Source organism: Otolemur garnettii, unplaced genomic scaffold, assembly GCF_000181295.1.
Source record: "Otolemur garnettii isolate 467f Iridium unplaced genomic scaffold, OtoGar3 scaffold00018, whole genome shotgun sequence".
NCBI classification, from domain to species: domain Eukaryota; kingdom Metazoa; phylum Chordata; class Mammalia; order Primates; family Galagidae; genus Otolemur; species Otolemur garnettii.
Window position 1 is genome coordinate 23,982,422 of NW_003852413.1, and position 10,433 is coordinate 23,992,854.

Sequence of the window (10,433 nt, forward strand, 5' to 3'; positions counted from 1 at the left end):
TGTGGGAAAGGAGCCTGAGAGGTTTAGTGAATTGCCAGTATTTGAGCACCAGACAGAGTGTTTACCAGAGTAAAAGCAGGTACTTCTGCCCGCAGCTCAGGGTCTCTCTGCCTTGTACCCTGGGCTCCCTCTTGCACTGCAGACCCATCAGGCACTTTGAACTACACAAAAGGAAAAAAATGTGGCCCTGTCAATATTTCTACCATGAAAGTGAAGTATAGTAACTGATGCCCAAAGAGCTTTGGAGAACTTTTTATTGTTTAAAAATCATAATTGAAGCTTCAAAAAACATACACCCCAACACATCCCAGTTCCAGTGCCCTACTCCCCAGAGAGCAGCACAGGGCTATCCCTCCCCTTCTGTTGCCCACACCACCAGCCAGGACCCTGCCTGGGGAGGCTGCCCACCCGCCTGCCAACGTGTGCTAAGTCACTGGCTGGGGAAGGGCCCCAGGTGAGGTGGGGGTGGCTGGCTCCCAGCACCTCTCACCCCCTGCAGTTATGCAGCTCAAGAGCTGTGTGTAGGATGTGGGATGAGGGGGCTGGTTTCTTGGGCAGGGGATCCCTAGGGGGAAAGAGAAAGAGCCAGTCCCCACTCACCCCACCCCTCCCCAGCCCCCTAGCTCAAGGAAAGCTGTCGTCATCATCTTCCGCCATCTCCTTGGCAAACTCCAAGTCTTGCTGCTCTCGCTCACGCCGTTCCTGGGGAAAGAGGTGTGGTGAGGCCAAAGCTTCAGAGCAGCTCCCAGCCCATCCAGTCTCACCCAGGAAGAGGGAAGCTTACCTCTGCAGACTCTAAGTCCTTGTTGTATGATTTTGGAGGGAACCTCATGGCCTGGAGCGCAGCAGAGAGAGGAGCCAGGTGAAGGAGGGAAAGAAGCAGAGGTGGCACTTGTCTAATCTGCACCCCTGCCTTCCCTCTGTGCGCTAGACACTGACAGGGGAAGAGACATGCCACTCTCCAGTTTAGTCTAGTGGGGAGCTAGGCGTAGAAATTAACCCTGTGGTGTGTGAGCATTAGAATTTGGAGGACAGCTGGTGCCTGTCTCTCAAGGAGTAGGGCGCCGGCCCCATATACTGGGGATGGGGAGTTTAAGCCCGGCCCCAGCCAAAACTGCAAAAAAAAAAAAAAAAAAAAAAAAAAAGAATTTGGAGGAATAAATGAGTACGCTCTCCACTAGGCATGGGAGGAAGAAAAGGCGCTGGTGGTGGGAATGAAGGGTCTTCCAGGAGGGTGCCATGAGTAAAAGGCCTGAGGTCAGTGGGGCTAGCTCAGGTGGGGTGGGCAGTGGCAGGTGAGGCAAGATGAGACATAAGGGACCAGATCACAATGGCCTTGTGTGTCATGCTGAGTACGGCTTTGCCAGATTTTAAGCAAGGCAGCATAGATATCCCTGGTTTCCTGGGACAAAGAGATCAGAAAAAAATACAGCAACCAAAGAGTAACAGCATCAAACTCAGTGTTCAGAGGACGGGGCTTAACAACCTGGAAGCCAGATATCAGCCCATTTTTAGTTAAGTGTCTCAATATAGTCATTTTATTTACTCTTGTCAACACTGTGAAGCAGACCAGACAGGTAACACCTCACTACCAGCTTCACAGATGCAGACCAACAGAGGCCCAGGGAAGGTAAATGACTCAAATTTGGAACCAAATCTAGAACCTAGCACTCTGAATCTCGTCTGGTCCTCCCTGGTGACTAAGTACCCCACACAATTGGCTATGGAATCCTGGTAAGGTCCCTCCCCTCTCTGTAGCCCCTGCCTTGCTGTTCACTGACTTTATAGAGATAGGCTGGAAACTGGGCCACAGAGCCAGCCAGCCTCCTCGGAGGACCCAAGCTATGGAGGGAGAGGCATGGGGCCGCCAAGCCTGACCCTGCAGCCAAGGGCTTCTCACCTTGACGGACATGTTGTGGATGTCCAGGCAGAAGGAGATGCGCTGGTGGAAGGCTAGCTGGGGCTCTCGGGTGGAATAGATATCGATCATCTCCTTGGACTGGACGTAGCCCTTTTCATGGTTGATGCTGGCCTCAATGACGCCATCCCGGATGGCCTGCAAGCCCCCAAAGGCAGGGAAGATCACCAGAAAACTCATCTTCTAAGTTGGAGCATATCGTGTCCCATCCTATTCCTCTGTCTCCTCACACTCATATGAGGTCGGACAGTTAAGTTTGAGAACATGCCACCATGTGCTTATGTTGGCAACACTGTACAAGGTTCATAACCTTGTCCCGTATCTCACAGCTGTGTCCATGTTGACGTGTGGCAGTGTCTTGCTGAGTGGTGTTCATAATTGTTGTTGCATGATTTTGTATGATGTTGCAAGAATGTCAGAACTTGAATTAGAGCAACGAACAAACATTAAATTTCTTGTTAAACTTGGCAAGAGTGAAGTGAAATCAGGGATCTGCTAGTCCAAGTTTATGAGGATATAATGCTATAAAGAAAATGGCCGTGTACAAACGTTTTTCTGAGAGAGAAAGCATCACTGATGCAGAGAGGTCAGGGTGGCCAGTAAACGTGTAGAACTAGCGAAAAGATTGCAAAAATTCATCAAATTGTGCATCAACATCATTGGCTGCAAGTGACAAGGATAGCAGACCAAGTAAACATTGATAGAGAAACAGGAAAATCCTAACTGAAAACCTTGGCCTAAGACAGGTATGGCTCTTGCATTCTAACAGTGCACCAGCTCATGGGGCACTGCCTGTCAGAGTTTTTAGCCAGTAAACAAATAACTGCATTGGAACACCCTTCCTATTCACCTGATCTGATCCTTTACCCAAAAATAAAGGAAATTTTTTTGAGATAAGAGTCTCACTTTGTTGCCTAGCTTAGAGTACTATAGCGTTAGCCTAATTCACAGCAACCTCAGACTCCTGGGTTCAAGCAATCATCCTGCCTCAGTCTCCGAAGTAGCTGTGCTCACAAGTGCCCACCAGAACGCCTGGCTAACTTTTCTATTTTTAGTAGAGATGGAATCTTGCTCTTGCTCAGGATGGTCTTGAACTCCTGAGCTCAGGGAATTCTCCCACCTTGGCCATCCAGAGTGCTAGGATTACAGGCATGAGCCACCATGCCCTGCTGATAAAGGAAATATTTAAAGACAAACATTCTGATGAGATTCAGGACATCAAGGGTAATATGACGACAGCTCTGATGGCCAGTCCAGAAAAAGAGTTCAAAAATTGCTCTGAAGGGTAGACTAGGCGGTCAGTGTATAGCTTTCCCAGGGGAGAACTTTGAAGGTGACCATAGTGACATTCAGCAACCAGACATATAGCACCTTTTCTAGGACAAGTTCATGAACTTAATTGTCAGACCACATACACTCATGTGCACTCATTCTCTCTCTGGCAACTTGCTGGCTTCGCTGCAAATGACTGGCACTCCTTGAGAAGACTATGCCACAGCATTACCTACTCCCCTCCTTGGCCAATCTCCTTCCACTGCTATTGCCTCAATCTGGCAAGATGGTGACAACCTGGCCACCATGGTGCCTGAACAAGCCCCACCTTGGCAACGATGAACTCTGCATCTTCAGGGCTATCCAGCTGTAGTTTCTGGGCGATGTCAGCCAGGGAGATTCGGGAATAGGAGAGGCTGATCATGCGTACACCTGAGAGAGGAAGGTGCAGTGAGGCAGGCAGGGTGGGCACAGATCCTTCACTGTTCACTTTCACTGGTAAAGCTGGCCTTGGCCCTTGGAGAAGCCCAGCCTGGCTCCTAGTCCTCCAATGGCCCCTAGGCTCCGATCCATACCTGTCTTAATGACATTATGTCGCAGTCGGATAATTAGGGTGTAGGTCCCATCTGCTTGAAACTTCTCCCCAAACTGATCCAGGACCTGGTTGAACTTGGCTAGGTTTCCTGTCCTGACAGCTGCAGGGGAACAGGAGTGGAGATCAGATAACGCAAATGGGCACAGGCCCCCCCAGTGGAAGGGGTCTGACAGGCTGGGCAGGGGCAGGGGGGAGGAGGGACAGTCTTCCTTACCTTGGGTCAGAAGGAAGTAGGGCATGAGTGAGCGCTTGAGGGAGGGCTGGCGGAACTGCAGCCGGTCAGGGATCTCCCCCAGCAGTAGCTCCACCACGATGAGAAGCTTGTGCACCTGGGCAGGGTGACACAGGAGAATAGTGGGCAGGGATCCCCACCGGTGGAAGAAAATGAAATGGAAAAGCAGCACTGTGTTTAGATCCACAGGGAGAGGAAACCCCTGAAACCTGTGCCTTTAGAGCTGGGTCCTGGGAACATCTGACCCTTTGGCCTCAGAGCCCTAAGCTGATCTGACCAAGCAGCACACACACCACTCCACAGTGACAAATGCTCCAACGTGAGGCCAGAGGATCAACGTCTGTGGCTCAGCAACAGTGAGGGAACAGGGTGCAGAGGCCTGGGGAATGGAATATGTGTCAGCCAAGGATGCAGATCAGGGAAGTGGACTGTTCTGGAGGAGAGGAGGGGATGGACAGGTAGAACTAGTTATCTGGGCAGAGGCAGAAATGCAGGAAGGGGCCTGGTGGAACCTCAGTTAATAAGCTGTGTGTGGACATGGAAGGCTGGCTGGATAACTGGGCCTTCCTTCCCCTGTAGTATAGAGGCATTTCTGAATTATGCCCACTGTGGACTAGGGAGTTTCTGCCCAGCAGGAAGAATAGGTACACAAGACTGCTAAGTCAGCTAAGTCACAATACAGTAAGTGTCATGGGAGAGGGGAGGACAGGAACGGGCAGACAAAGATATTCAAATGTGCAGTGGAGCGAAGGCAGCTGCGGTCATGAGTACTAGATGGCCCACAGTTGGTGAGCCAGAGCCTCCCTTCTCAGTGTGGCCCGTGGGCCCAGCACTGCCATCACCTAAGTGCCTGTGCAGCCTGTCCAAATCAGAATCCTCAGATGATCTGCATATCATTCAGCAAGCTGGGCCAGGTAAGGGCAGACAGAAGCAGTTTTGGTGAGGGCTGGTAGCAGGCTTTCTCCCAAACATGCCTTCATTGCCACCTTCTGTCTTCCAGGGTTCCCCGCCAACAGTGCAACAGTAAACAACCTCCCTCCAGCTCTCTGTGTTCCTTCCTGTCACCTGGCTCTACCACAGGAAAATGAAAATTTGTATGTCCATAGTAAACTCTGGTTTGAAAACACCGTTTTACCCTACAAAAGCTCTCCCCAGTAAATGACATACTCCGTATGTTGTTTTTTAAGAGAAACTTTAGTGTTTTTCTCCCAGTAAAGGCTTAATAGTTTTAGTGTGTCTTAGATTATAAGCAATCTAACATTTTGCTCATGCACTCTGTGTATCTGAAAAGCCTTTCCTGTCTGTGAAAATTCTACACATCTTTCAAAAATCAATTCAAATTTAACTTTTTCAATAAAATCTTTTTTCTTGGCTAGGCGTGGTGGCTCATGCCTATAATTCTAGCACTTTGGGAGGCTGAGGTGGGTGGATCACTTGAGTTTACGCGTTTGAGACCAGCCTGAGCAAGAGTGAGACCCTGTCTTTACTAAAAAATTAGCCAGGCATTATGGCAGGCTCCTGTAGTCCCAGCTATTAGGGAGGCTGAGGCAAGAGGATTGAGGTTGCCTTGAGCCCAAGAGCTTGAGGTTGCTGGGAGCTATCATGCCCCAGCACTCTACCGAGGGGGACAAAATAAGACTCTGTCTCAAAGTAAAAAAAATATTTTTTTCCTTCAATTTTTTTTTGAGACAGAGTCTTATTATATCGCCCTGGGTAGAGTGTCATGGTGTCACAGCTCACTGCAACCTCAAACTCTTGGGCTTATGCAATTCTCTTGCCTCAGCCTCCCAAGTACCTGGGACTACAGGCATCCGCCATATCGCCTGGCTATTTTGTTGTTGTTGCCATTGTTGTTTTAGCTGGCCTGGGCTGGATTTGAATCCACTAGCCTCAGTGTGTGTGGCTGGCATCCTATCCACTAAGCTATGGGGGCTGTCCTTTTCCTTCAATTTTTAAATTTTTGATTCAAAGAATTTTTTTTGAGACTGGGCCTTAGTTTACTGCTCTGGGTAGAGTGCTGTGGCTTCATAGCTCACAGCAACATCAAACTCTTGGGTTCAAGTGATTCTCTTGCCTCAGCCTCCCGAGTAGCTGGAACTACAGGTGACTGTCACAATGCCCAACTAGTTTTTCTATTTTTTTTTTTTTGAGACAGCACCTCAAGCTGTCGTCCTGGGTAGAGTGCCGTGGCATCACAGCGCACAGCAACCTTCAACTTGTGGGCTTAAGCAATTCTCTTGCCTCAATCTCCCAAGTAGCTGGGACTATAGGCATCCGCCACAATGCCCGGCTAGTTTTTGGTTGCAGCTGTCATTGTTGTTGGGCGGACCTGGGCTGGATTCGAACCTGCCAGCTCAGGTGTATGTGGCTGGTGCCTTAGCTGCTTGAGCCAAAGGCGCTGAGCTTAGTTTTTCTATTTTTAGTAGAGACAGGGTCTCAGTCTTTCTCAGGCTGGTCTCAAACTCCTGAGCTTAAGCAATCTACCCACCTCAGCCTCTTAGAGTGCTAAGATTAGAGGCAGAAGCCACTGCACCCAACTTTTTATCTTTTTTTGAAACAGAGAGTCTCACTCTGTTGCCTAGGCTAAATTGTAGTAGTGTCATCATAGCTCACTGCAACCTCAAAGTACTGGGCTCAAGCGATCCTCCTGCCTCAGCCTCCCGAGTAGCTGAGACTACAGACACCCACAACCATACCTGGCTAATCTCTCTGTTTTTTATAGAGACTAGGTCTTGCTCTTGCTCCAGCTGGTCTGAACTCCTGACCTCAAGTGATCTTCCCACAGTGCTAGGATTACAGGAATGAACCATTGCATTTGGTCAAGGCCTCTTTATTTGATCAAAAACAAATCTGTCTTTTTCTGAACTTATGAACAGAAACAAAACGAATCTTCTACTACACTGACCTGCACATGTTCATCCCATTCTCTGTCAAGGGCACCATGGAGGTGGATGTCATATAAAGGTAGGAGCAGGCTTTTAGTTGGGAAGACTGGGTCCAAATTCTGGCTACTGGACTCTGACTTTACATAGGCCCTCAAGCTTTCTGAGTCAACATTCTTTTACTAATTTATTTATTTTTGAGACAGAGCCTCACTCAGTTGCCCTGGGTAGAGTGCTGTGGTGTCCTAGTTCATAGCAATCTCAGACTCCTGGATTGGAGTGATTCTCTTGCCTCAGCCTCCCAAGTAGCTGAGACTACAGGCACCTGCCATAACACTCAGCTAGTTTTTCTATTTTTGTTTTAATAGAGACCAGGTCTTGGTTTTGCTCAGACTGGTCTTGAACTTCTGAGCGCAGGTGATCCACTAGCCTCGGCCTCCCAGAGTGCTAGGATTACAGGCACAAGCCACAATATCTGGCCAACATTCTTTATCTATCTCTTTGAAATACTATCTCTAATCATAGCTTACAGCAATGTCATGTCAAATCCTCGGCTTAAATGATTCTCCTACCTCAGCCTCCTGAGTAGCTGGGATTACAGGCATCTGCCATCATGCCCAGCTAATTTTTCTTTTTCTTTTTTTTTTTTTTTTTTTGAGACAGAGCCTCAAGCTGTCCCCCTGGGTAGAGTGCCATGGCATTACAGCTCACAGCAACCTCCAACTCCTGGGCTCAAGCGAGTCTCCTGCCTCCGCCTCCCAAGTAGCTGGGACCACAGGCGCCCGCCACAACGCCCGGCTATTTTTTGGTTGCAGCCGTCATTGTTGTTTGGCGGGTCCAGGCTGGGGATTCGAACCCGCCACCTTAGGTGTACGTGGCTGGCGCCTTAGCCAGTTGAGCTATAGGCGCCGAGCCTAATTTTTCTACTTCTGTAGAGAAGAGGTCTGGTTTTTGCTCAGTCTGATCCTGAACTCTTGGCCTCAAGCAGTCCTCCTGCCTAAGCCTCCCAAAGTGCTTGGATTACAGGCATAAGCCACAGTACCCAGCCAGAAATACCACTTCTTTTTTTGTTGCTATTGCAGTTTGAACCCGCCATCCTTGGTATATGGGGCCAGCGCCCTACCCACTGAGCCACAGGTGCTGCCACAGAAATACCACTTCTGATCCTTCTATCCCTTGCAATGTCTAATACCAAGGTTAACGACCCCCCAAAACACTTGGTGACTGACAGTTAATAGGTGGTCAAGGTTTATCTCCACTCAAACCAGTAAGCCATATGGAGATTTCCCAGATTCCTTGGCCATAGACAACACTGCTCCTGAATGAGCATGGGAGGGACCAGGTAAGAGCCTGGGGTCTATCATCACAATCCAGGCCCTCATATGGAATACTTGTCAGGAGTTCTGGAAATCAGAAATACGCTAAGCTATCTCTCAAGGATACCGTGAACAGAGCTGCAGGTAATGTCTGCTTCATGAGCTCTGGAAAATGATACAGACCCCTGATGCAACTTTCTGGATGAGGGAGATTAGGGATGCTCTCCCAGGCCCCCTGTACTGGGAAACAAACTGAAATGGTTATCAGACGAATAAGGGCAAAGGATGCTGGTAACTATGGCTCACCGTCTGTTTGAAGCCTACAGCTGTGTGCTGAGGGGCCTTGCGAAGGGCATTGGTCATTGTTCTCCGGGCCTCTGAGTACTCCAGCTGGATGGCTTTAATGCGCCCTGTGTGTGGAGGAAAGGACAGTGGGTCATGAGCATGGTGTCATCTAAGCCATTGGCAAACCAGAGTGCCAAACTGGCCTTTCATGCATGACCCCTAGAAAATCTGCACCAAGTGAGCCTGAGACACGGGATTTGGGCGCTTACCCCTCTGCTTACCTGTGTAGTAGAGGTACCTTGCCCACTCGTTGTTATTGGCCTGCTCGGGGAACACGGATTTGGACACCAGCTTCTCAGCCTGGTCATACAAGCTGTAGTGTAGATAATTCCGCAGCAGGAGGTTCAGCAGGGTTGCCTGCCCGTCTGCGTCATGCCGCAGGGTGGCCGTCCGGAGCCGAGCATGCAAGAAGCTGCAAGGAGGAAAGGAAAAAGCATGTCAGAGGCTTCAGATCACAACACAACACTCTGAATGGTCGTTGTGTCTTTATGTACTCTCAAGCCCTCAGAAAAGTTATACAAATTGCTTTTCTGGTTATTTACTGAATATTCAATTATGGGCTGCCCAGTGTGAAGCAGTATTCTAGGTGGATAAGAAGGACAAACCTGTGCTCAGGGAACTCAGTGTAGGAGACATACAACGATCATGACAAAGTATACTACGTGGCATGAAAGAAGGTAATAGGGGCCATGAAGAACACAGGAGGTGAGACAGATGGGGCTGTGCTTCCATATAGCTCGGCCACTGCAGGACTCACTAAGGAGGTAAGGGTCAAGCAAAAGCTTGGTTGGAGGAGGCAGGGAGAAGAGTGGTCTTGGCAGAGAGGAGAGCCAGAGCAAAGGCTCTGAGGAAGAGTGTGCCTGGTACATCCAAGGAAGAGCAGGAGGCCAGCAGGGCTGAGAGGAGTGAGCTGAGGGAAGCAGGAGGTAAAGCCAAGGAGGCTGTAACATGGCATAGCACAATGGGCCTTATAAGCTATTGTGGGGACTTGGGATTTTCCTTGCCAAGAAACGGGGAGCTTCTGTAGGTTTTGAAGGGAAGAGACCCTTCAAAATGGATAAACAAATGTGGTGAAGGGAAGAGACTGGGAGACAGTTCTTAGCAGCTCAACAGTTAGCCATTTGTTCATCTAGAATCAGTCTCTCTCTTGAGCCCCTCACATGGCTCCAGACATGTTAGCCATGACCCCTATTAACTGCTGGGCACCTCACATCTACCAGCTTATTGCCTGTCTAGGTTTACGGTTCTGTGCTAGTGACTCATCAAGTCTCTGACTCCAAGGGCCACAAGCGAGACTCTTGGCCACTTGTACCTGCGCACCACATCCAGCTTGTCCAGGAACTCATAGACCCGGGCGTGATAATAGTAACACTTTGCAGCCACAAGGTCTAGGGCCCGGCGGTTCTGAGTACTGATCTTCTGCATCAAATCATCAGAGACTTTTTGTGCCTGAGAAAGAAGCCAAAAGAGAATCCAATGACCTGTCATTTCTTTGATAAGTTAAACATGGAGTCATCATATGCCAGCAATTCCCCTTCTAGGCGTATATCCAAGAGAACTGGGAACATATATTCACATAAAAGCTTGTATACGATCAAAAAATTTTAAGAAAGAAAAAAGAAGGCTGGGCTCTGTGGCTCCCTTGAGTTCAGGAGTTTAAGACCAGTCTGAGCAAGAGTGAGACCCCATCTCTACTAAAAACAGAAAAATTAGTCAGGTAAGGGGGCACGAGCCTATAGTCACAGTTACTCAGGAGGCTGAGGCAGGAGGATCACTTGAACCCAGGAGTTTCAGGTTGCTGTGAGCTAGGCTGGCACCATGGCACTGTAGCCTGGGGAACAGAGTAAAACTCTGCCTCAAAAAAAAAAAAAAA

At 49.0% G+C, this 10,433-nt stretch overlaps 1 protein-coding gene across 1 annotated transcript in view; it reads right to left on the minus strand.

Moving 5' to 3' along the window:
- Positions 1-239: 239 nt before the first annotated feature.
- Positions 240-10,433, minus strand: part of PSMD3 (proteasome 26S subunit, non-ATPase 3) — a 17,941-nt gene continuing 7,747 nt past the window's right edge. The window contains exons 4-12 of the mRNA XM_003786409.1: positions 9,873-10,009; positions 8,782-8,972; positions 8,522-8,625; positions 4,000-4,114; positions 3,766-3,885; positions 3,519-3,622; positions 1,901-2,056; positions 785-835; positions 240-702 (exon numbers count right to left, since the gene is read on the minus strand). Coding sequence (XP_003786457.1) covers positions 625-702; positions 785-835; positions 1,901-2,056; positions 3,519-3,622; positions 3,766-3,885; positions 4,000-4,114; positions 8,522-8,625; positions 8,782-8,972; positions 9,873-10,009 — 1,056 coding nt within the window. The 3' untranslated portion in view covers positions 240-624. The remainder of the gene's footprint in view (positions 703-784; positions 836-1,900; positions 2,057-3,518; positions 3,623-3,765; positions 3,886-3,999; positions 4,115-8,521; positions 8,626-8,781; positions 8,973-9,872; positions 10,010-10,433) is intronic.